General features: G+C 35.0%; 1 protein-coding gene across 1 annotated transcript in view; it reads right to left on the bottom strand.

The window, feature by feature from the left end:
* Window positions 1–24,001, bottom strand: part of LOC145612452 (myosin-6-like) — a 30,600-nt gene extending 6,599 nt beyond the window's left edge. Inside the window, exons 1-35 of the mRNA XM_081667820.1 lie at window positions 23,763–24,001; window positions 23,537–23,626; window positions 22,613–22,741; window positions 19,161–19,304; window positions 18,608–18,753; window positions 18,364–18,520; window positions 17,382–17,440; window positions 17,115–17,274; window positions 16,085–16,234; window positions 15,835–15,971; window positions 15,607–15,753; window positions 15,410–15,511; window positions 14,969–15,026; window positions 14,767–14,868; window positions 14,182–14,219; window positions 13,897–14,023; window positions 13,622–13,792; window positions 13,335–13,466; window positions 13,128–13,237; window positions 12,937–12,997; window positions 11,600–11,777; window positions 10,307–10,512; window positions 8,472–8,591; window positions 7,560–7,658; window positions 6,487–6,702; window positions 6,263–6,397; window positions 6,040–6,174; window positions 5,869–5,952; window positions 5,637–5,776; window positions 3,671–3,731; window positions 3,553–3,588; window positions 3,390–3,464; window positions 3,092–3,262; window positions 2,069–2,206; window positions 1,723–1,902 (exon numbers count right to left, since the gene is read on the bottom strand). Of these exons, the coding sequence (XP_081523946.1) occupies window positions 1,723–1,902; window positions 2,069–2,206; window positions 3,092–3,262; window positions 3,390–3,464; window positions 3,553–3,588; window positions 3,671–3,731; window positions 5,637–5,776; window positions 5,869–5,952; window positions 6,040–6,174; window positions 6,263–6,397; window positions 6,487–6,702; window positions 7,560–7,658; window positions 8,472–8,591; window positions 10,307–10,512; window positions 11,600–11,777; window positions 12,937–12,997; window positions 13,128–13,237; window positions 13,335–13,466; window positions 13,622–13,792; window positions 13,897–14,023; window positions 14,182–14,219; window positions 14,767–14,868; window positions 14,969–15,026; window positions 15,410–15,511; window positions 15,607–15,753; window positions 15,835–15,971; window positions 16,085–16,234; window positions 17,115–17,274; window positions 17,382–17,440; window positions 18,364–18,520; window positions 18,608–18,753; window positions 19,161–19,304; window positions 22,613–22,741; window positions 23,537–23,557 (4,125 nt within the window). The 5' untranslated portion in view covers window positions 23,558–23,626; window positions 23,763–24,001. The remainder of the gene's footprint in view (window positions 1–1,722; window positions 1,903–2,068; window positions 2,207–3,091; window positions 3,263–3,389; window positions 3,465–3,552; window positions 3,589–3,670; window positions 3,732–5,636; window positions 5,777–5,868; window positions 5,953–6,039; window positions 6,175–6,262; window positions 6,398–6,486; window positions 6,703–7,559; window positions 7,659–8,471; window positions 8,592–10,306; window positions 10,513–11,599; window positions 11,778–12,936; window positions 12,998–13,127; window positions 13,238–13,334; window positions 13,467–13,621; window positions 13,793–13,896; window positions 14,024–14,181; window positions 14,220–14,766; window positions 14,869–14,968; window positions 15,027–15,409; window positions 15,512–15,606; window positions 15,754–15,834; window positions 15,972–16,084; window positions 16,235–17,114; window positions 17,275–17,381; window positions 17,441–18,363; window positions 18,521–18,607; window positions 18,754–19,160; window positions 19,305–22,612; window positions 22,742–23,536; window positions 23,627–23,762) is intronic.
* Between the last annotated feature and the right edge of the window lie 1,932 nt (window positions 24,002–25,933).

Raw genomic sequence — 25,933 nt, 5'->3', positions numbered from 1 at the left:
CAGCATTAAAGTAGTGCTTCCCCTTATGGTGGTGTGTTAGCCTATCCCTTTTTTCTGCTTCCTTCTGTAAGTGTGAGTAACAGGTGTGGCCTGATTCATTACATTTATTGACTAATTATATAACTATGAACATAAGGTTATTCATTTTTTTTATTTGATTATGAACAACTTGGTTATTATATGTTTCAATTCTAATTTTTTAAGAGATTAAGGACCAAAACAGAGAGAATATGAAATTTTTATTTATTTATTTATTTATTTTTTTGAGGAAGAGAATATGAAGAGATTAAGGAAGAAGAATGATTAGGGAAGAACAAGTAAAGGTATGATTGTACTAATAATTAAAAAGATCAAGGTAACTAGCCTCGTCAATCTTTCGAGAACATTAATTACTTTCCATAAAAATAAACATGAAGTCTTTGTCTGTCATTTGGTCTATTTATAGGACTTCTTAACAATTTTTCATAATTCACACTTCGATTTGCAATTGGTAAAACCCATACCATGTGTTTTGTTAACAAAATTATCTAAAAACCTGTACCACAAACCAATAAGATACAGGGTTTGGGTAGGTGGGTTTAGCTCATACCATATCTCTAGGTATCAATAAGGGGGTCATATACATTCCTTAAGGGAACCAAACATATGGCATTAGGTATCAAGCACCAACCCCATACTACCTTGGTAACATTCATGGTTCCATATCCATACCACTATGAACCAAACGCCCAAGCTGATAATTCTGGTATCTTAGGACAACTTATACACATGTAAATCAAAGAAAAGATTCCCCCCCCCCCCCCCCCCCCCAAATCCCCCAATCCTTTGTCCCACTATAACTATCCCGTGTTTGATTGTTTGATTTTGATATGTCCCTTGATTGTTCTATTTGAGATGTTAACAGAATACACCTGTGGCTGTTAATAAAAACTACCTCTAATTTTTGTTCTACTCAATATTAATGGGGTCAAGCTAAAAAAACAGTCTTTTGTTATTACATACAAAACAAAAAAACATATCATGTGAGATCTTGTTAGCTTTGTTCAATGTATGGTATTTAAATATGAAATATTCATAATTTACACAATATGAGCATATATAGGCAATCTGAGTGAGTTGAACAACTCAAATTAACAGACATAAACTGGGCAGTTCTTGACTCTGCTGAGCTCCTTCATTCTTAAGTTACAACATTAAAACCTGGATGGGATAGGGTCTATACTATAGTTGCTTCCTTGTCTTTTAAGACAGAGAATGAACATGTTAAGAGCGAAATTCAAGTTTTCAAGCAATTGCAAAACTATAAGATGTCAGTGTGAATGTGTGATGGAGTTCCACACATATTAAGGTAGTAAAACAGCAAATCAGAGTTGTTTCAAAAAAAAAAAAATAAAGAACCCCAAGAGGGGTGGGTGAGTTGATGCAAAAGATATGAACATTATTGTACTTCCTCCATATTGTTTTGGATGCATCACTTTCTAAATAAGGAAGTTTCAAATTAGATGCATCACATTGCTTTTTAGTTAATAAATTTTCTCTATCTCTCTCATATCACATGACTCCTCTTTTTCCTTTCTCTCTATCCTTCTCATCTCCAAAAACTACCTAGAAGTCCGTGTTTTTAAAAATGATGCATCTTAAACGAAACAAAGGAAGTAGTTACTTAAAGACCTCAACACAAAAATTTGATAAGCTTATGAAATAAAGCCAAGCACAATGAACCTGTCTAGAAGCAGAAAGTAGAGGTGACAACTCTGCCTTAAAATTATCTCGAATGATCCCAAAAAACATTTCGACGTAAGCTGTAAGCTGTTGCTTGAAAAGCAAAGCTGGTTGCTTGGCCTCGACAGGGCGAACTATATCAATTTGTAGATTTGCAGACGAAGGAGAGGCGCGAAATCCCTAGAAAGTTAAATTTATCACAGAGAAGGTCAAGTAATGTTCAGGGATTGTTTTAAAATATTTAAGTAACAGAGACCAAGTAATATAAAGACACAAGAAATAATCTGTTTAAACAAGTGTAAGCCATAAAAATCAAAACAACTCTAGATATATAAAGTGAAGTTACTTGGGCCATCCTCCCGAAAAATGTTGGCGGCTGAGGAGGTTTCCAATCTTTATTTTCCTTGAAACTTCTTTGCAGCAAGAACAACAGTGTAGTTGTGTTAGACAGCCAATAAGCCAGATGACTATTATTATCTGAATTCTGCACCAATTACCATGAAGTGGTTGTCAAGTTTCAGGGAGAAAGGAACAATGCATAGTACTGAATATACAATATAAACATGATGTGTCAAATCAACAAAATTATATCTCTTCTCCAGCACTTTTCTTAACAAAATGTCCCTACTTTAATGGTTATGTTTCACACAGAGTTTGAATATTTCGGATCCAGGAAATCAGCAAAATTATATCTCTTCACCAGCCCTTTTCTTAACAATAGGTCCCTACTTCAATGGCAATGTTTCACACAGAGTTTGAAAGATTCAGGGATCCAAGGTCTTTGTGAGGCCAGGATACGTTACAAATAAGCTTGTATTTCTGTAGTTAGATGCGAGACCTCCGTTTTTATTTTTTCAACTTTCCATCTAGGTTAAGTTTTTTGCTCTACTCCTACAGTTCTATTTTATTCCTTTTTTTTTTTTTAATACAAATCTCCTTGTCCAACTTTTGTACCATCATTCTTTTCACAGTTACTAGGGTGGCTAACGCCGTGCATCGCTAGCCATGTCCGCCTGTCCGAGGAGCTCTTCCAGTTTGACTTTATGTCACTACTTTAGTTTTTGATAGCAATCTTGAGAAATATATAGACAAATATTTTTTAGGAGTATAAATGTCCACACACTATTCTTAAGAGTTAAAAAAAGGTAATTAACATTAATGATGGCAAATAAGAAAATAAACATTTTAGAGGATACGACTGTCCAAACACTATTCATAAAAGTCTCGAACTTTTTAAATGGTAGGGATTACTAACAAAAAATTTCATTAGTCTAAAACAGTGCTGAAATATGAACAAAATATCGAAAAAGAGAACCAAAAAAATTCCATGAGTACTGTCCAGAGAAATTATTTATACTTGTTTATATACCTGGAATGCAGAACTAATCAACTCGGTAAGCCGATCAAAAACATTTGTTCTTTCAGCTTCAAACGTTTTCCAGTGAAGCAGACACTTGTACATTGTAACTGCAGCAACTGGTTTTCCCTGACTAAATCCAGCATCTCCAGCTACGCATTTGATAAGAGAATCTGCAAGCTCCTGCAACAAACAATAAACATATTGGTAGAACTACAAGCTCTAGCACAAATCAAGATTATACAGATAGCTTGTGCTGATATGAGAAAGAGCAAGGCTTGTTGCTCAGTTAATATAAATTATTACATACACGCTGTCTCTCCATATGTGATTTCCTCATAGATTCGGTGCCAAAAACTTTCTTTGGTGTTCCACTTGGCAAGTCCTGTAAAACAAGGATATCTTCACTTTGTTATCATACGTAGATACAATCATAGAAAGATATATGAAATGAATCATATTAAATGGCTTGCCTTGTTGGGTTCATTCACATGACCATTACTGAATGACTGAAAAGATCATGAGAGCATAAGTGCATGGAAAATGAACGTAAAGACAGAACTGTTCTGAAATTTAAAAAAACCTCCATACCGGATAATCTGAAAATTTGCTCTTGCGCTCAGTCTCCATAGAAGCTATCTTCTCTTCCAGCCTGAAAATCCAAACCATAATAAAAATGCTTGTCTATGCAAGCCTACCAATCAACACAGATGAGAAATGCGACTGTGAGCTCCTAGCTACATTTCAACGAAGTACACAACACTGAAAATGAGAAGAAAACAGAAGGAACAATTTACGAAGAGTTAAATTTGTATCCTTCACATTTTTCAGCCATATGAGCAAAATAATAAAAATAAGAAACAACAATGCTAAAGCCTTGACCTCAAAAGCATGGACCAAGAATTATTACCAGTGTCGTCCACTACTACATCCTCTTCATTCAATTCTATATTTCTATTTGATGCTATATGCTCTTGTAAACCCAATTTCTACGCATCGTTTTGACCCCAGCATTCCTGACATCTTTGGCTTCTTACAACTACTTCAAAATACCCATTTTTCTAACTCTCCACTTTTCTAATCGATACATTTTTTGGACGATGCACACATGTCCAAAGCATTGTAACCTGTCTGCTGTCTCTATCAATATCCATCATTCCAACCTGCCTTCGATTATTTTCATACTTAATTTATCTCTTAAGGTGCCTCCACTCCCCTTGTGAGTCACGTTCTGCTCAATATTTCAACTTAAACCCACAAAATTCTTACTTTTGTCTCCATCACTCTAACTTAGCATTAACCACAACTCTAGTATCATCATCAATACATGAATGTGGTAGAAATGAGTGTGATAAGGTGAATGAGAAGTAACATGAGATGAGAAATATTTTGAAATGTAGAGATTCTACATAAGGTCAGAGAAGCATTTATCAAGGATATGATGCAAGAAACCATCTACAGTGGTTTGGAGTTTGGACTAGTCCAACGTCGTGATCAAAAACACCACAATGGAGGATCGGAAAAATGGAGACATTAAAAGAGATCAAGGGAGACAAGAGATGGCCGTGATAAACCATATATATCAAGGATATTAAGAAATTGAGTCTCCCAGATCAAATTATACCAAGGTAATAGTGTAGAAACAGATCCATGTGAGTGATTCATGCGGATGATATTTTGTTCCTTGTAATTAATCCCATTTCCTTAGGATTATGTGTTTGAAATTCAGGTAACACACGTACATAAAAAGAAAAGGAGGGCTTAGATCCCAGAACAAGATTCTTATGGAAAGAAAACCTGAGATAAATGGATATTTTGGGTAACATTACCAGCATGGGAAGCAAGCAAGTCCTAACCCAAATTGACCAATGTGACAAAGTACTTAGGATGATTCTAATCCCTACAATAAGGATATTTTTTGGGAAAATTGCAAGTTAGGAAAAGTATTGTAAATCAGCAGAATGCAAATGTGAGTCTAAACTCCATCTGTCACAATCTTAATCCTTTCTTGTCCCCTTGAGAAGCTTGCACTAGATGTTAATGAGCTGGTACAAGAAGTTGAAATTGCAAAGGCCATTCATAGATCTAGTAGGCAATGAAGGCCTTTGCAAGAGAATTGAACTTCGCTATCAGTTCATAATCAACAAAACCCCACTTTCTTCTTTTTATATTCACTTTTAATCAACTAAACCCCACAATCTTATTTTTTTACTCACTATTCTAAAAACATGTGCAAAAGAGAAATCGGACTTTATTAGAGGATGAAGGGAGTATATGATCTGGTACTGCAATTTGTATTAAATATTGGTGGACTTTATTTGAGGATGAAGGGAGTATATGATATGGTACTGCAATTTGCATTAAATTTGGTAGCAACGAGTCAATGATGGCTCCACTAAAGTGTCTAAGATTCATATATGAATTGTTTGAGTCCACAGGACCACTAAAGATCCATTACTATCATAACCTATAGTATCAGTAGTTCCTTTACATACATTTATATAAACTGACATACAATCCTTATTAATAAGAACAAATGTAAAGAGCTGTCAAGCACCTGTGTACTGCAATTTTGAGTCCAATCATCTTTGACTCAGCTTCTTGTGACTGCTTTAACCGCTCTTCACTTAGCTTGCTTGTTTCCTCATATTTTTTCTGAGTTTCGTCAATTTTCTGTTCCAATGAGCTTACCACTCCCTGAGAAGAAAGGAAAGTATTGCAATAAGTATTAAAAAATTGAAGTTCTGCGTGAATTTCACGTCAAGCAGGCCTACACAACGAAATCTCACCTCAAGCTCTTCATTTAGCTTGCTTGTTTCCTCATATTTCTTCTGAGTTTCATTAATTTTATGTTCCAATGAGCTAACCATTTCCTGGGAAATTTACATTGAAATAAGTGCCCAAATACAATTGCTCCTTATGAATGACGGATCAAGAAAACTTACATAAAGATATCTTACCTCTAGCTGTTTATTTTCCACAGCAAGTCTATCTATCGACTCACTGTCAAAAACAGGATCTTCACTCTGCTTGCTCGTTTCTGCATATTTCCTCTCAGTTTCATTGATTTTTGTTTCCAATGAACTCACCAGTCTCTAGGAAGAAAAAAATTTTAAATGAGAGCAAAACAAATGTAGTTTAGGAAATAACTGTAGGTCATGCAAGGCCATCATGAAATATTACCTGGAGCTGTTCATTTTCTGCTGAAAGTTTATCTATCAATTCAGTATTAGAAATAGATTCTTGATTACGCTTGCTTATTTCCTCATATTTCTTCTCAGTCTCTTCAATTTTCTTTTCTAGTGAACTTACACATTCCTGGGAAGACACGTTGAAATTGAAAAGAGAACAAACAGGAATCGTTCCATACAAAGAAGACCAAGCAAGATATACAAAAGATATGTTACCTTGAGTTGTTCATTTTCAACAGTAAGCTTACTCATCAGTTCATCATCATAAACAGGTACTTCTTGTATAATAGGGACTTGCTCAGCTGCATTTTTCACAGCTTCCTCACGTTCCTTCATAAGCAATGTCTTAGTTTCATGAAATTGCTTCTCCATAATTTCCAAAGCCTGTTGTAGCTTTTCATTTTCTTGATTCTTCAATTGTTCAAGATCATCCTTAAGAAAAAAAACAAACAAATGAAGAGAAATATCTAATAAGAGATAAGTGTATGAGAGATAGAGCCAAATTGAAGACTCACACAATATCAATTTTATATATGATATGAGTTTTACTTAATTTAGCTTCAAACATCTGTTGCTGTTCTTTGTTCAGAATATATTTGCAGGTAAGAGAAATGTTTAGTTAAAATGCTTGAAAGAGGAGGTAAATGCAGAGAACAACATATTTTCTATAAAATCAAACAATAAAAAGATCTGCGAATTTTGTCTAGATGTATGCAGAGTGGGACAACCTCATTGAAGTCCTTACAGCAAGCAGTAAAGATGAAACCAGGTAAATCACCATAACCTTAACAAGATTTGTACTTTGTCAGATCTAGTACCAAAATGAAACTTTGACATTCTAGAGGACAACATACTAAGAGTGTTAATGATTCTGCCACTTTTGATAATTCAATCAATCAAAGCCTTAATCCCATAAGTGGGGTCGGCTACATGAACCAAAAGTGATTATTCCGTATAGTCATCCACAAAAATCTTCCTCCTCCATCCCTTACGATCCAATACCTCACTCTCATGCAAATACACTTTTGATAATTTTGGTAATAAAAACAAATGAATAAAAACTCAGGAGTTTTCCTAGTAAATATCAATCAAGTGTGTCAAGGATGAAATACAGCAGGCAATACACAAAAAATGTACAGAAACTTATCAAGAGAAATTCATTATATTTTCACCATAATACTACAAAATTACTATTCATAAGAGTAATCTGAAGTCATGGTTGGAAACAACGAAGAATTCATGATATACAATAGTTAATGGCTGAGCTAATTATTCACCATAATACTAACCCTCATGCATTTCTCTAGCTGCAGTCGGGAAGTTAGTTCTTCAACTTCCTTTTCTAATCTATTCTTAGCTTCCTTCAAAGCACCCGCCTCCTTTGCAGCCTAGCACAAATGATCATAAAATGAATTTATAATTGAGAAAATTAAAGTTAAAGTAGCTGGCAGTTCAATAGAATAAATAGCATAGAATAAAATAAAGCAGAGTAATTTTATAGATTAACATACAATCAAACATCAACAAATTTTTGGTAAAATGTAGCACAAAAGACAATGAAAATGTACTTTTCCACTAACCGGCTTGCATGTCACAACTTTTCCTCTAAACTACAAGACCATAATAAATATTGAGGCCATGGGAGAGATCACCCTCAGTTCATAGAGTCAACTATATTTGGGACAAAATAACATCAACCTTTGCCTTCTCCCTTTCAAATTTTGTTTTTAAATTAAAGTTTATCTACTAATACGTTAATATAATTCATGAAATCAAGTTTAAACAAAGATGCAAAAAAAAAAAAAAAAAAAAAAAAAAAAAAAAAAAAAAAAAAGTTGTTGATATTATTTTGCTGACCAACACACATTGTCCCTCAAATAGGTTAACTATAAAAGACAGTTGTACAGTGAAACTATTCTGATTTCTGTGGATGAAAATGAACGCCAGTTATTTGTATGGGATGATTTGAGGCATTTAATTGTTTACATGGGTCTTTAACTATAAGTAGCCTACTCCAGTAATCTCACATCATGTAAAAGCAAGGTTTCAACATATGAGGTGGCTAAGGAACATGCTCAACTCAATTATATGTTGATCCTCCATTGAACTAGAAGCAAGGAAAATCAAAGCAGACGCATTTCATATCAAACTATTTCACAAAGGTCAAGAAATAATCTGCTTAAAAATGTTCACTTTGTCACCATTTTAAGTTTCCGTAATTCTCTTCTTGCCATTTTAGCTCGCCATGCACATTGTGTTATAATAGCTGCTTTCCTCATCCTTCGATAGTGATATTGGGCTTTGTACCTTCTACAATGACTCTGTAGTACACATGAACATATCACAAAAAGGAAAATATTAGTGCATGCTAATATATTGAAAAATTAATGGATGAAACAATAAAGAAGGGCAAGCCATTTTAAAGCCAAATTAATCACCTACTAATCCATTCCCGAAAACTTCTTATCTTCTATGAGGGAATCGTATGTTTTACATGGAGAACATAAAGTCTTCATACGCATTTTTTCATATGATTTCGTTTTAAGAAAATTGAACGTCCTTTTCAGCAGGTTTCTCCATGTATAATTACTATCCAGCACTCCACTATGGTAAGATTAACTGTCCTAATTAGCATTATACTTCCTCTGTCCACAAATAATCTTCTTGTATTCCTTTTTAAGATGTCCACAAAAAATCTTCTTGCTACTTTACTAAACTCATGTGAAGTAGACCCCTCTACTGCATCACTTTATCTCATACTCTCACCCACCCTACTGAATTTCTTAATATGCATACCTAAGCCTAACAAAAAAATAAATTATGGACAGACTACAGAGGGAGTTTTATTTTACACTTTATACAAGAAAAGAGGACAAGCCATTTTCAAAACTAAATAAACAGCTATTGACTCATCATCAGAAATAAGATCTAAACTAGTTCTCACAAACAATAATATACGTAAGATGGTACTCGATTCCGAATGTATAAATACACATAAGTTTGCCTCTTAGGTATCTTATAATGCTACTTCTACATAATCCTTTCTCCTTATTATGGAATTGGGGAGGGAGGAGGGTGGAACTTGATCTCTCTCTTAGAGAGACACAATACGATAAACTTTTGATGAAGAGACTCACAAAGCTTGCTAACCAACTGAGTATGTTTTGTGTTTTTCAAGTAAGGGAAGGGCTTCCTTATTTTTTCCACTACAAGCAGGCGTCTTTCTCATGTAACAAATCATTTAGGAGCATTATCATATTTTTTTGTATGACCTTCAGGAGGAAAATGGGAAGTGTTTAAAAGTGAATCAACTTTTTTTGTGGTCGTGTGGGTGATTCGATTAGATAGAAATAATAGGATTATAAAAAACATCAATAACTTGGTTTGCATTGACTTCTCTAGATATCTGTGTAATCAGCTTCTATACAGCACATGCTGATGGTACTTTCATCTAAAGATTAACATGTGATACGAGGACAATTTTTGCATTTATATTTTTCAAAGGATCTCTGGTCCTCCCTCGTACATTCTTCTTCTATCTACAATAAAGAAATTTTCACCAAAAATGAAAGGTTCTCACCCTTCCAATTGTGTTCACTAAACAAAAATGTGACATCTTGCCCAATATAGACTCCACCATACGGCTAAAACTTTAGTTCTTTTAGACATAAACTAATTCCTGCATTCCTTAACGTATGTTCCATATGACATTTCAAAAAATTGCAGTGCACATCTTTATTTATGTTTAATTTATGAATTATGAGAAGTTAATAATTTAAAACTACACATTGAAACGAATCTAACAAGATCTCACATGAGTATTTCTTTTCTATACAACTCTCCATCTAGTTCCTTATGTGTAAATTAGAAAAGAAAGTTAAAGGAGAGTTTGTATAAAGTGTAAAATGAGAAATGGAGCAATTATTTGAGGATTGAGGATGTCTATATAGATAAAATTCATGGACAAAGTTTCTCTCTTCAAATGAAAATTCCAAATGAGACAAGAATAAAGGAAAGAGGGAGTATGAGATTTTACCTGAATTTTAATTGCAGCCCTTGTCTGTCTTCGAAAACGAAGCTCACTACGAGCAGCCATGCTCCGCATACCTCTCTCAATTGTCATAGCAGAAGAATATAACTCTAAGTAAGATTTCCTGGCAAGATGCCTGCGCAACTCCTTTTGGATTCTCAGACATGCTGCTTCTTTCTTCTTGTGTTCAAACACAGACCGAGCAACTTGTCCTGCAATGATAAGTTTGAGTTAGTAGAAAGCATACAAATGTGTGTGCATGTCCTCAACAAGTGCAAGTCTGATCTATTGGCAACTACCATCTATAAATAGTCATATTTCCACAATAGAGTGATTTCTTACAATGAGGACGGCTTAAAATTCATTTCCAAAAATTATCACATTAAGGAATGGGCTATCTCAAAGTCAAACAAAATTTATTCTCCTCAGAACTCTATAGCCTTTAGATTATTAAGAACATTTTTTTTTACACAACTAATAAAGTTTTCCTGAAGCAACTCCAGCTCACTTATCATGCTTTGATCCTAATAATCTTCTTTACAAGGTCTTCATGGTATTGCATGCGTCAACAGTGGTTTCCGAATGAAAGATCAACCTCCATAAATCTAACAAGAATTATATTGGCCTTAAAGATTCTGAGAAATTTGCTTCTTCAGTAGGGTATTAATCCAACATTGGCCACTAAGTTATTTGGGAATGTCGGGGCAATACGCCAACATATATTTGGAGTTTTGAACTTTGGAGACTTTTGTAAACTATGATTGTAGGATGGTTCCTTCGTCTCTTATCGAAATACTAGTTCATTTTTGTTTTTAAAGAGAGATGAAGAAAAAGCAGTTTATTGAAGGGAACTTACGTCATTCAAACATTGAGAATTGTAATTAATTTAAAAACAACTCTTTCACAATTGTTTATATTAAAAAATGGTTGTTAATGCCATATTTTCAAGTATAATAAAAAGCACAAAATTACCATGGAGAAATAAATTTAGGTTGACATCCAAGGATAATTGTCCATAACTTAGGGTTACTATTGAGAATTAGCCATTGTTCTTATAGATTACATTACAACTACATTCTATTATCGATTACTTAGGAAGTAGTACTTCACAAAGATCACAAATTCAATTTTATGTTCTTATCTTTAACTAGAATACATCTGTTATGCTCATCCAGCAGGCTAGCTAAGTAGTCATTGCTCTTTTGCAGTATAGAGGCCTATGTACTTTATTTGTATATTTATTAAGATGGAATTAAAGAATATTTCTTGGGTAGAGGTCCTAAACAGATATAGCAGTACCTCTGCAGAAGGTTTGAATATGTATAGCAGACAACCGCATTTGTTTGAACCATCTGTGGAAGAAAAAAGTCCGGATTTGCTTCTGAATTTTGGTAGCAGATTGCCCTAAAACCTCATTCCTGAGTGCATCTAGTTCAGCCATCTGGCCTGCTCTGAGAAACACTTTACTTATACCGATCTGCCATTAAATCATACTTAGAATGATCATGCAAGCTCATGTATTTAAAAACTAAAGAATATACATGTATACCATGGACATAAGAAAATGTAATTTATGACAATATTAAATTATATATATAGAGACAGGAATTGGAAACTTGAGGCTTAAGGCAAAGTGATGTAAAACAAAAACAGAATGTGTCGAGTTAAATTAGGTAGAGGAGAATTTGGATGAAAATACTGTTGAACTTTTTGGGATAGAAAGTAGAATTGTCTATTACTGAGAATGTTGAGTGTTTAGAGTATATCATCGAAAAAAAAATGGGACTTTGACCAAGATATTTCGCACAAGATCAAACTTGGCTCGAAAAGGGAAAATTATTGACTCTGCATCACTACAGCGCCTAAAGGTGAAGTATAAGTTTTATAACATAACTGTTTGATAAGCTTTACTATAAGGATAGGAATACAAGAAATTCAAGATAGATCAAGTTTGTAAGAAAATGTGGCAATTATGTTAAAGGTGGATGCGAGGTAAGACATGGAATTTGCAATTAGACATCCACAGTAATTTTATGAATAACCAACTCTTGTAGTTTGGACACATCCAACATCAAAAGACAGTTTTCCCAAGAATAGAATATTGTGATAATGGAGTAATTACAAGTCAAGGTCAACCAAGGATGACATGGATTGTAAGAGTGAAAAACGATATGAAGAAAATTCGACGCCCAGGAGGCCAGGACCATCTCATATTGGACAGACGAGAGAGTGGTGGAAAATGATTCACATGAATTACTCATAAAGATGACATCTTGGTTTGTGTAGCTGACCCATCCAGGATTATGGCTGTGACATTGTTTTTGTTATGTTTTTTGAGTATTTCAAAAAAAGTTCACAGTATACAATATGATTCATAAGATGCCAAAAACACTGGCTGAAATAGTCAATACTTTTGTTTGTAAATCATCAGGCAATTCAAAGTAATAAGCTACATTTGCTAATTTCTATTGGGCACGAAAGAACCATGATGATGAATAGAACAACTATGGCTTTATGACCTTGCTATGAACTGATATTATCTCATAGAAGACCATAAGAGCTACAACATGGACTTGGTAAAAATTTACTAACAAACTTAATACAAAATACAGTGCATCATAATAGATCCGTCACACCTGATATCCGTCAAGCTGCACTTTCTTTAAAATCTTTCTACATGCAGTGACTTCATCGTAGCTGTAGAAAGCAAGTCATAGAGATAAAAGGTCATAACATGTAAAATGATTGTGAAGGAAAAGAAAACAGCACAAACAAGAATCAAAATTTAAGACAAACGAACCATAGTATTAAACTTAGGTTATTTTACCTGCCATTCATAATTTCTGGAGCAAGAATACGACAACGATTTATAAATTCATGAAATGGCTTTCTTGTGGGAAATCCAGCACAGCTAATTCTTATAGCCTCCATGACCCCCTAAAGGAGATAATCAAATTTTAAGAGTCCTGACTAAGCAACATACTAAAGTTCATACAGTGTAACACCAAGCAATACAATAAGCAGAAAAATATACCCCACAACGAAGTTGATGCAGAACATTACTGTTCTCAAATATTGCAGGCTTAAGAAGATTGTTAGGCTTTACACAGCGGATATAATGTGGCTCTGTTGCGCTAAGTGTCTCCAACAGTAACTGCAATTGGTGCTGGGTAAACAAGACGAGGAAAAATAATTCAATATGGAAGCTTCAGACACGTGGGAAGCACAGATAAGAAAAGGTGAATCTCACCCTCAACACTCTCCAGGGGAAGAGAATGGAATAAGAAGAGAGAGAGAGAGATACAGAATTAGTAGACAGACCTTAAAGCTGGTACCTATAGAGGAAAACTTAGAAGATTTAGCTGACTCCTCAGGAAAACGTGGAAACAAGCTTGCCACAAAGGCACATTCGGAAGCACTTAGAAGTTCTTGATGCTCTGGAACAACATAATCTTTGTTCTTATCCAAGAAAAACTCGGTTTGGTAGGTCACCTGCAGCATAATTATTGATAGATTAATATCAAGATGATAAGTTTTTCTAAAAAACAAGAGACCCTACCATCCATGTATATTATTCCTCCTCAAAAGTGACCTACCTCACCAGCATAATGAGAAATGACAAAGTCTGTGCGGGATAGCTTTGGTTTGCTGAAGCGTTTATGATTGCTGAATGTCTGGTACAGCTTTTCAGCAAATGTCTCATGTGTTGATCTAGGAAACATACTATGGGAAAAACAAATTTCATCAACATTGAAAACGATGATCTACATGTGTATTTTGTTGTTTTTCTCATTTTGCTATTTAAGGAGAGGAAGGAGGTTGAATATACATAAAGTATGAAAAACATTATCATTTAAAAACTTAATAATTCCAGTACTTACCAGGCTTCGTCCAGAAGAGCAATAATACCACCAGGTTTCTGCAATCAATACACAGGTTAAAAGTCAGGAAGGTTTTACGCACAGAATCCTCTTTTATCTTAGGTAGCAAGGGCGGGAGGCTCACCAACAAAAAGTTAAACTGGTCAGGATGACATTTTCAGGGAATGTACCCAATCTTCACAATGGGAAAATCATAATGTGGACATGAAATAACATATATAGAAAAGACTTATTACACCAAAATAATCAGTTGTCCCCTCATTTGCTTTCTCTTATAAAAATCTTGAAGATTCGGATACATTTGATTTGTTTCTTAGAAAATGGTATTAAGTAGAAAAGTTTTTGTCTCAAGATTTGAAACATCAATTCATAAAGAAGACTGTTCATGGAACACTAACATTACTATAAATACATGGCATAAGTATTGAGTGACCTGAACATGAAGGTCTGGGACACTGATTTATTTTAGACTTAAAATCTTTGGTAGATAAACTTAGACCTTAAGCTTCCAAGTTTTCATTGTGAAACAGTAACAAACCAGCTCTGTGTACTAATCAAAACAGGACAACAGCGGCGAATACCAACCTTCTCAATGAGATCAAGAACATCCTGGTTGTCAACAAACTCAATATAGCTCCAATCAATTTCTTCTCTAGTGTATTCTTCTTGCTCCATCTTAAAAACATGCTGCCAGAAAGGAAAACAGATAAACAAATACTATAAATAATAATTGTTCATCATCAAGTAGAGCTATCGTTTAAGATTTTTAATTACATAAAATAAGAACCTGATTAAAATGTTGCTGTAGCTTCTCATTTGTTAAATTAATACAGAACTGCTCAAAGCTGCAAAGAGTAGAATTAACCTCACAAATGAGTACTGTACAAATTTGAAAAAGGAGAGCAAGAAAAAAAAATTTATTTTAAAAACACAACAATATAATAAAACAAATGATTTCAAATCAAGTGATTGTCTTAGCTTAAAGTAATTTTATGACACGGCTGGCATAACCAGACCAACAAACAGCTTCAACAGTCTGCTAAAGGTAAACAAATGGAATCCATTGGTCAATCATTTAATAACTGAACAATTGATTGTGCCTGCTAGCTATGTGGTGACATACATCATTTTGTCAATCATATAGTTTCTCATGCATCAAATCACTTTTTCTCAATTCTATTTGGTAAAATCGTTCAATTAACAACAAAAGTGCGTACCGGTTAAGCACCTGTTGGTCTTGAATGTCTCGAAACCGTAAATGTCCAAAACCCCAATCAGAAATTTTGAATCAGGATCCTGACCAATTGAACTATTTATCTTGTTGACAAGCCTGAAGAAATAGGATGAAACCTTATAAGACTGGCTCGTCTTAACCAGCTTAAAGGTAAAATATTTTACCTTAAGTTAGAATGTCTAGGAACGTACCAGTCAAACAACCTGGAGTAAACAATTTTGGCCAAGGCATCTCTACTGACAGTAGCAGCATCTGGATCCAAATTCTTAGTAATCGATTCACCACGAGTAAAAATCACACGTTTGCAAAGAGAATCCTCAAGGGCCTTCTTGTCACACCTAAACACAAATTACATGTGCATGAGCTACCTCAATAAGGTACATATAAAATAAATGTCACAAGTGCAAGAAGCTGCTTACATGAAAAGCTCAGCGGCTGTTCTCAGATGAAACCTAGATTTTTCATCTTTGGGTTTAGAGGAATCTGAATCACTCCCTTTTGCAAATTCAATATTACCTAGATGGAGAATTGCAGCCACAACTTTGAATATCGCATCCTATGAAGGAAATGGATTATAACAAATCCTATTTAGGTAAGAAAACAAATCTAAAATCTATCCAGCATGATACGATAAAAAGAATATCGGAGATTTCTTTATGTCCATACTACCTGCTCATGAGAATTAATTCCAACAACATCCATGGCTCTTCTAGTTGTTAAGTACTCTTGTGCATCATCAATGACATCAACCTCGTAGCAATTTGATTGATTGAGATAATGAAAAGTTCTCGGACTGTCCAACTTAAACCTTTCGACATCCTAAGTGAGCATAAATGAAAAAAAAATATATATATATATATATATTATTTGACATGGATTCATAGAACTTGAAACAAAGTAAACATTAAGCTTGCTGCAAGTATATAGCATGCATTAGAAAGACATTAAAAGACATAATATAAACAAAAAGATGGAGGGTAATGCAAACTTTTTTGAGCTTGTTGCCGACAATAAAACAAAGTTCAATTTTATACAGCCAATGAGCAAAGTAATTATGAGTTATTAAAAGAAATTTTGACACGATAGTACGATACCCAGTACTACCTTGAAATTACAAAAGTATCCATCAAGGCAACAAAGGAAACTACACAAACTAGTGACATAGAAAAAGTCTGATCAGTACAGGAGTTTGAGGATAGGCGTAGACAGATATCAAGGCTCAAAGGTCTCAATCTCAAATATTCTTCCTACATTATAGCAATTAATCATGTATAAGATTATTGAAAAATTTCCCTGAATCTATGAGAAATGAGATGGTGAAGGACGAAAGATCTAACTGTAATATATATTATTTGCTTAAGCATATGGATAAAATCCTTACTAAAGTTTTTACTTTGAGACTTAAGAATGTTTGAGGGCAGTTCTGTGAAATCAAAAACTATGCTTTTGTTTGAATTTTGAGACTTGCTAAGAAATAAATTAATGCAGATCTTCTGAAGAAATTCACAAGATTATAGTTCAGTTCTCAATCTTTCTTCTGCAAAGTCAACAAGCCATTTAGCAAATTCCTTCTCTCTTGTAAGTGCTACAAATCAGCATCACCATTTCTTTTCTTATCTGAACCAGCAATAATTCTAGCCACATGTAATAACATATCCAAACATCACACATAAAGAAGCATTATTCACTAACTAATTACCTCTTTTGGGGCAGCACATAGCATGTAGAAGCAGTGATAGTTTCTTTCAGGATCAGACACCTGACAAACACGAGATCTTTCTAGTAGATAAGTTCTGATAGCAGCTCCTGAAATCCTCCCCCTTTGATCAAATTGTATCTCCACAAACTTGCCAAAACGACTGCCAAGTTATACAGTGTTAAAACTCAATTTAATGAAAATGATTGTAGACACGGTTTATTCAAAAGTATGGGAATGAATATTATAATGGAAAAGCAAGATAAATACCTTGAGTTGTTGTTTCTCACGGTCTTAGCATTACCAAATGCTTCCAGAACTGGGTTGGACTGCATAACAAAGGATCAAAAACAATATTAGATGTGATAAAATTAAATGAAAGAGACTATTGGTGTTGGAGGACCACATATCCCTATCCAGATAAACAAAGTTGACATATGACGCTTATCAACACTGAGATCATATGAACTAATAGATTTAAATTCTAGTGCCTTTACCACTCAGGAAATCAAAAGGAACTACCTTCCCTACCTTCCCCCGTATCATATGCTTAGCTACATACTTATATTAGCAATTTCTACACTGTTCTTGAGCCAAAACCTAGTTCTTTGAATCTCAGTGATTGCTTGTCCCCTTAGTAAAAATTACTTTAACACAAGCCCCAATAGCTAGATATATACCAAATTAAAAAGTCCCACAATCAAAAGTAAGGCCACCAGGTACTTTCTTAGGAATGCAACATATGTTGCAAAGAAAGCACTTTGCCATGACAAGTTCTACGACCAATATCTTTCCAAACAGAAAAGTTGATTATACATTTGATCAATTAACCATGGTAGAGACCCTAATTCCTTAACTTTTAATGGTACCTATGTCCCTTCTTACAGCAGAAATAGACAATGCTATGAGTTGACTACGCATGCAATGTAACTGCCATCCTGGCATTGCTTCATGATACGACTTCTAACATGAAAAAGGCCTTAACTTGCTTCCAGTAACCACCACATTCTTCTAAAAAACTAAGGAATTCAGAGAGACAGAAAATAGAAACTAGAATTTCATAGGGTGCAAATATTGCTTGTTTCCTACTACGAGATAACAGTATAAAAGCATGTTAAAGCACAACAGGAAACAGCTTCTGCTTAAAAAATACAAGTTCTGGAAAGCTATGTGATAGATAGAATCAATTCTAAGTTATGATATGCTTTAAACAATACTATTGTACCGAAAACAATTATTTAATCATTTATACCTCTAGAACTTGCTGCTCAACAGTACGTCCCTCAGCATTAGCTCTTCCTCCCATATATGCTAGAAATTGCATAAGACTTTTAGTACTTTCTGTTTTCCCAGCTCCACTCTCCCCGCTAACCAATATTGACTGACTTATTCCTTCCTGTAACATCATCCTGTCATGAACATATGTAATTAACACCAAGGTTCACAGGCAAAATAAGAAGCCATCTTCAAAATTGACCACAAAAATAAAACATTACCTGTATGCAGAATCTGCAATTGCAAAGGGATGCGGGCTTAGTTCACCTAAAGCTGCCCCTCTATACTTCTCTTTCATATCACTATCATACAAGTGAGGTAGCCTTTGGAAAGGGTTCACAGCTATCAGTATATTTCCTGTGTATGTCTAGAAAGAAATTTAGTAGTATCAAACTTATTTGTAGGAGATGAATACTAAATTCTTACTGTTGAATAACAAGATATAATTACACAATAAAATAGGAAATGCGCCATTGCCAGCATATTTCCCATTTCTTGTATGTTCCGGAAACAGATAAGATGATCATAATACAAACAGTAATTCAAAGCACATAATTCTCTATCCTGGTGGCTTAATGCTCAGTATCAAGCAACATAGTGCAAAAAGGTTATGCGAAGACTAAATAGCACTGATACATATTTTCACAATTATGACAGGTACACACAAACATATTTAGCACATCAGTATGACGGCACAAGAGTAAGAGTTTAGATTGTGATCATATATGTAAGCACATATGAAAAGAGAAAAAAGGAAAATTGCTCATCACTTACATAAATTTCATTGATATCATAACGACATTTCAGATTATTAAGAACCCCTGGCTCATGTAGATAAGCCAGTTTGGTCATATCATCTACACCAGAAGGAGGTGCTTCGGGATCCTTTGGATGAACCCTGGATGCATTAGCAACAACCTGTATTTTTTCAAAGAAAATGTATCATTAATGGCATAATGATACCAACTAGGGAAACAAAAGGTCCACCAGTGTTGAGAATATGGAAAACAGAACCAATTGCATTTACAATGCTACATGCTATGCCAGGGAATGTCAGATGAGGAGGACTCTATGAGCATTAGCAAGAGTCAATAGTTGTAATGTAAGTATTCAGCATATGACACTTAAATAAACATATAATAGAAGATATGTGTTTGTGCGCGCATGTGTGCGTGTGCGTGTGTGTGCGTGTGCGTGTGGGTGTGCGTGTGTGTGTGTCTGTCTGCACGCGCATTATAGTTGCATTTTAGGTCATATTTGCATTCTTTCTTCTTTCTTCCCTTGCTTTTGCTTATTTTACAAATTTACTACAAATAGAGCTAAAGGGAAGAATTCCCTAAGAATTCAAAGAAAAAAACTTAAAAAAGAACCAATGATGTTTGCTTGCCCCTACTAAAGATAAAATATCTCATCATCATCATCAAACCCCTTTGACAAGTTCATATTGTTGCAAAGTTCATCATACCTAGCTCTGCCATAAATCAGTCCAAGGGAATCGCCTAAGCTAGAAGACCAGCTCAACCAAGAATACAGAAAAGGAAGGACAAGACCATGCATCCTCCCCATTCAAGACACAAGCCTGTTCAGGGACTTCAATTTTTCAATGAGATGAAGAACAGCCATGAAAGATTAAAGAACGACACGTTCCTCATCTCTGACCTTCATAGCCATGCCAGGGGAATGGCTGCTCCACCCCTCGCACAAAGTGACAGCTTTACCTCTTTTTTTTCGTAATTTTTTCCTTCCTACAAGAAGCTCGCTCCTCTTTGTAAAACAACATTGAAATTTTGAAAGGCTTTAGTTTAGTTGTTTCTCACCATCACTTCAAACAATTTATATTACGCAGTAGCTTTTAATTTCTATGTTATTAATATTCAATTGTGTTTAATCTACTAGTCTGCAATGCTAGTAGTTAGTAGATTTAAGCTCTTAGTTCAGCTACAAAATTTGGTTACTGTTTATATTTAATGATGGGCTTCATTGTTTAAAGTTCATATCTTGTAGTTGCCAACATGATTTATGAAAAGTCCTATAGGACTAGGGGTCAGGTGATCTCTAATAGTGTCATGGCAAGTATATTCCTCTTCCCCTCTAGCACTTTGAGTTCATTCTTGCATGATTTGGCTAGGACCATAGGTATTTTCAGTGATTCCAGGTTTATGAATTAAGACAACGATTTAGAAAGACCCTAGGATTTGGACTAGATCCTAGGATCATTTAATATGGGTCAATCTATCTTGTTAGTCTTGGACACTTACCTAAGAAAAGCACTCTCATGAGAAGGGGATTTCGCTAATGGCTAGACCTAGGGATTACCTAGCAAACTCGAGAAAGATCCGAGAGGAACTTGGGTGGTTTCGTAGCTAAGAAAAGTCTCCTCTCTTTCTCAAGAAATCCATATGCCAAATATGAGTCCAACAACAAGAGTTGAGGTTAAATTGGGGACTTGGGGTAGAAACCTATGTCCAAGAGCCATGAACTTTATCGTGAACCCAAATAGGAACTTGTGGTAATACACAACCTTGCTATAAATAATTTATGCATTACGAGGAATCCCTTCCCCCTAATCCTCCTTTGATTATTGACTTTCTCAGCGAGATTTTAGAAACGTCACTTTTGATTTGTTGACATTATACCAAAATCATTGTAGACCAACGCCTTGCTTAACCGGGTACTATGTATTGAGGAATGAGTAGAAAGGAATTATTTCTTAGATTGGTTCAACGATCTAGGTTCCCCTAAGCACCCATCACATTCTTTTAGAATAAAATCACTCCCCCTATCCCTAAAACAAAGGGCTCATATCATCCAAAACCTTATTCATAAATAAAAGTAACATTTCACTTATGTATATCTTTATTCATCTTTAATCAACATAATTAAACCCCACAAAATATTATTTTTATATACTCACTTTCAATCAACCAAAATCCATTGTCTTATTTATTTTTTCACCTTCCAATAAATGTGTGCAAAAGGCAAATGAAACATTTATTTGGGGACCAAAGGAGTAAAAGTGTCGTCATTGTATTTGACTTCATTGAAAGATCCTTGAATATCTAGAGTGAAATACACCAACATATACAAATATGTATATTTCCACACAAACTTCTTACACATAACACAACAAAACCTACACTTTATCAAAATCATTCTTGAAAAGGACCAAAGGTAGATAGAAGAATTATTAAGTTTCAAAGAGATCCCAGCTTTCAAATAAATGCATCATAGTACATCTTGGAATCCAATAAATTTTTTTTTTCTAATCCCTTCATCACAAAATTGGAGAATTCTGGCTTGAAACAAAAATGTCAAACAAGCAACCACTCGTTCATGTACTTGTTTTGCCTTACAAGCTAATATGAGTATGAACCTTCAAAGACTCATTCATGTTAATTAATTGATTCTTTTCAGGGAACCTTTACCTCCCTTTGTAGATTTCTTCATTTAATATCACCCATATAGCAAAGAGATATATTATCTTCCTTTGTGATACCCGAAGTACTTGCATTAGATAGAGCTCCTTAAGACTAAGAGGTGAGTGTTTAGGCATGAATACTCAAGTGCATCCACCAAAAGTTGGAAAGGTTATCACAGCACTGAAACCTCAAGACGACTATTATATTGTTTCCCATGAGTCATTTAACTTACATAAGTTGAAAGAGTAACCCATGATCGGCTGGAAGAAGTCTGTCTCTAAAACTACAGCTGAGAATGTTATTTGACTAGTATATACTATATACTTCCTTCGTTAACAATTAATTGCAGCAAAGGGGTATTATTTGTGAGACATAAAATATTCCTTTGTTGCAACTAATATTTAACAGAGGAAGTAGCATAAATCAACTCGTAGACAGATAACATTGCATTTTATGCTAATTACACCAAATCTGGGCCTACAGCAGTGCTAGGGCTGGAAATATTAAGATAGTCATGGGTAGGAGAGTATGACAAGCTGATGAAAGAATATCACCACTTTACTCCATTATATATATGAAATTCTTGCAATTTTTCTAATCAAATTTTCTACTCATAAGCTTAAGAATCACAGTAAGATTGTCCTAACTAACATTCGCCAGCATGGTCAATTAATTTTTTATCTTCATATAATATCGATTTATGTCATTAAGTCCTGTCACGGGTGTAATTTCTCTGATTAGGTCCTCTAAATCACAAAAAGCGTGGTACATGTATTTCAAATACATTCAGAGAGAAAAAATACTCACAGTGTTCCCTGTTGTACAATTTACTGTAAGTTCTTCACCACTCACTTCCACAACTTCTCCATCTAACCATGCTTCCTCATTGTCCTCTACCCAAACAAGCGATCCGACCACATAATTGATACTTGCACCCTGCACAATTAAAAAAAAATGAGCAGATCATTGTTATAGAACCATTTGCCGATTTACCATCAAATTTGTCTTGAGTAACAAATGACTGTAATAGCGCAACCAAATATGTATTACAGAAATAAATCTTTAATTACTTTTGAACTGACATAATTATTTTTTATCCACTTACATTGAATATTATTTAATTATTTTCCCAGTTCCCACTAAAGCACGCATATTCTGCTGGGTTAATTCCTTGCAGCCTAGCCAACAATTACCATAGCCAATGTACATATGTTGCTGTCTGGTTAAAGGGAATACTTATACTTGTATTACCTAATTTAACCCTATTGTGCCCTCAATTCAGTGAGAAAAATTCAATTGAATGTACCCCTTCATCTGGCATAAAAAGTACTCAGTGTTGTATAAATACGAGCAACCCCCGATTCAGCACATTACCTACTATCAACATTATACATGCCAATCATAGAAAACACATTTCTTTAATCAATACTTTTTTTTTTTTCTAGTTGTATAGAAAACCACAAATGGCATCGATGTAGACGGGATTCAAACACAGGTTCAATACTACCCTAAGACTTCACAAATTAAGCTAGCCAACTTCATTTCTTTTTCAATTAGAGGTCAAAAAAATCTAACGGGAAGCCATTAAATGATCAAATTACTATGTTCACAACAAATTATTGAACAAATAGTCCAAAATGAGCTAAACAAAAATCTACAATTCCAGAAAATAACACAATCTGAATCAAACAAATCAAAACTTACCTAAAATAAATTCAAAATCATTCTTACCTGTTTTGGAAAAGTCCCCATTTCGCCTCAAACTCGTATACAAAAATCACATAATCTGACCTTAAACTTAATTTTATTTCATCTTTCTCCCTGAAAAAAGGTCGTAATCAATCACTATTAATTAACAACAAAAACAAATCAAATTAGGGTAAAAAAAAATCAGAAAAAATCAAATTCTTACAAATATTAAATTTGAAAAATTAATGAAATGATCGAAATTTCGCACCTGAATGCCGATGAAATTCACAAAAAATGTAGGTAAATTTGCGGTGATGTTGAGGAGAGAGAAAGTTGTTGGATGATCAAATGAAGAAAGAGAAGATTAATTTCCTAAATTAATTGGTATTTTTGACCCAGTATTAAGTTATGAATTTTTATTTATTTATTTTTTTGGTATTTTTGGAGTGCTGCTCCATAACCATGCATGATGCATTGATGCATGTTCATTAGCTCGTATGTCTTATAATAATCTAAACCGTTATTTTTGTGTGCACCTTCGAAGGTTAAGATCTTGTAGCAGTTAGGAGGAGTTAGTTAAGAGTATCGCCATCAAGGCATCAAATAACCTTTACGCCTTTAACCCTTTGATTACACAACTTTTTGTTAGTGGCGTTAAGGACTTAAGGTCATGCTTGGATTGGGGGTAATGTAAAGTTTGGATGTATATCTAATGACAATTTCGTAAATAAATTGTCTTGATATTTGAGTTTCATTAACAAAATATTAATTTCTCCGCTTTTTGGACAGTTGGCTTAAATAACTCATATCACTCCGTGAGTGATGAATAATAATTGGAGTTAGCTTAGTATCATTGTTGCATCAGTATTTTAAAAAACAAACACAACCACCGGAAACCTTGGACAAGATGAAAGTCAGCCTATCAACTCCCCTATCAGGCCATCACCATCACCTACTTTTAACTACTTCTAATTTCTAAAACTTTTTTTTTTTTTTACCATTCTGAAACAAGTTGTTGTTCCTCATCTTCTTTGAAAATTCGGCATTGACTTCTTCACCTTCTCGTACCTTTTAGCAACTTCACCATTGGTGTTCCTTCAATTTCTTTGTAAATTCGGTTTCTATTTCTTCACCTTCTCGAAGCTTCCGGCGGCTTCGTCGACGAATTTAAAGAAAACCCAAAGGAAATATGTAAAGTTATGGGATTGATCAACCCTATAGGGCTAAAAATATTTGTTGCAAAGGAATACTATCAACAATGGAGGAGTAGCCCCATCAAAAAATAAATAAATAAATAAATAAAAAGGAGGAACAGCAATGGAGGAGTAACAGTGGAAGAAGTTAAGCTAACATGAGGAAAGAGAAAAAAAGAAAATGAGATAAACTGCGTTCTAACGCTAAACTGATAAAGGCTCTTTACAAATATACCCTCCAATGTCTATTTGAATGTACTATTACACTCTTTGATAAACATCTAATCCCACCTTTGAGTAATCTAAAAATAATCCTACCTTTAACTCTTATCTTCTCAAAACAATCCCTTGACCGGTTTCTTAAGTTGGTAACCAGTTATAGGAGGTGTTATTGAAAGGAATGGTGTCCTTCGAACAAGTGTACTATTTCGTTAGCGGGTTCAGAATTATTAGAAAGCTAATATATTCAGTAAGGTCAAGTGATCGGAATGCCTGGGTGGAGGCCGCTTCCGATCAGTAATATTAATGGATAATTAATGTTACAGCTTAATCTTGACTGAACCCTTCGGGTCACACCCAAGCATTCAACAAACCGAAACGACGAATTAATTCGGAAGGAAATAATGAGTCGACCGAGTAATATTTATTTAGACGTCGGAAATTCGAGCTTAGAGCGTCGAAACCGAGCGTCGGAAGTCGAGTCGAAAAATAGTGAAAGACGAGACGAGAAATAGTAATAAATCAACAAAAGACCGAAATACCCCTAGCATCGGAATGCCCAAGCAAACCGAGTGCTAAGGGCGTATAGCCTAGCATGGTGGCTAGCATGCGCACCAAGCCGAGCCTAGGCTGGCTGGTGCGTGCTAGCGCACTCATGCTAGCATCGCAAGGCTAGGGGCTGCCTAGTGCGTGCTAGCATGCTAGGCGCAGCCTTGTGCGCGCAATGGCTAGCAAGCCATGCCGCAACAAGCTGCTGGAGCTAGCACGCTAGGCGCGCCAGCTCGCAACAGCTAGCAGCAGCATGGCTAGGCCATTGCTTGCTGCCTAGCAGCGCTGGCCAAGGCACAAGGCCAGCAGCAGCAGCCCGCACAAGCATGTTGGGCGTGCTGGCCAGCAGCGGCTGGCAGCCCGCATGCGAGTGCTGGGCTTGCTGGGCGTGGCTGCCACGGACAGCAGCACATGGCAGCCCACCTTGGCTGCCTTGGTGCCCAAGGGTAGGTGCCATGTGGCTTGTGGTCCTTGAGTG

Source organism: Chenopodium album, chromosome 24 (genome assembly GCF_948465745.1).
Source record: "Chenopodium album chromosome 24, dcCheAlbu1.1, whole genome shotgun sequence".
Classification (NCBI taxonomy): domain Eukaryota; kingdom Viridiplantae; phylum Streptophyta; class Magnoliopsida; order Caryophyllales; family Amaranthaceae; genus Chenopodium; species Chenopodium album.
Note: the sequence above shows the minus strand (reverse complement) of the source record. Positions and strands in the feature narration are given on the sequence as shown.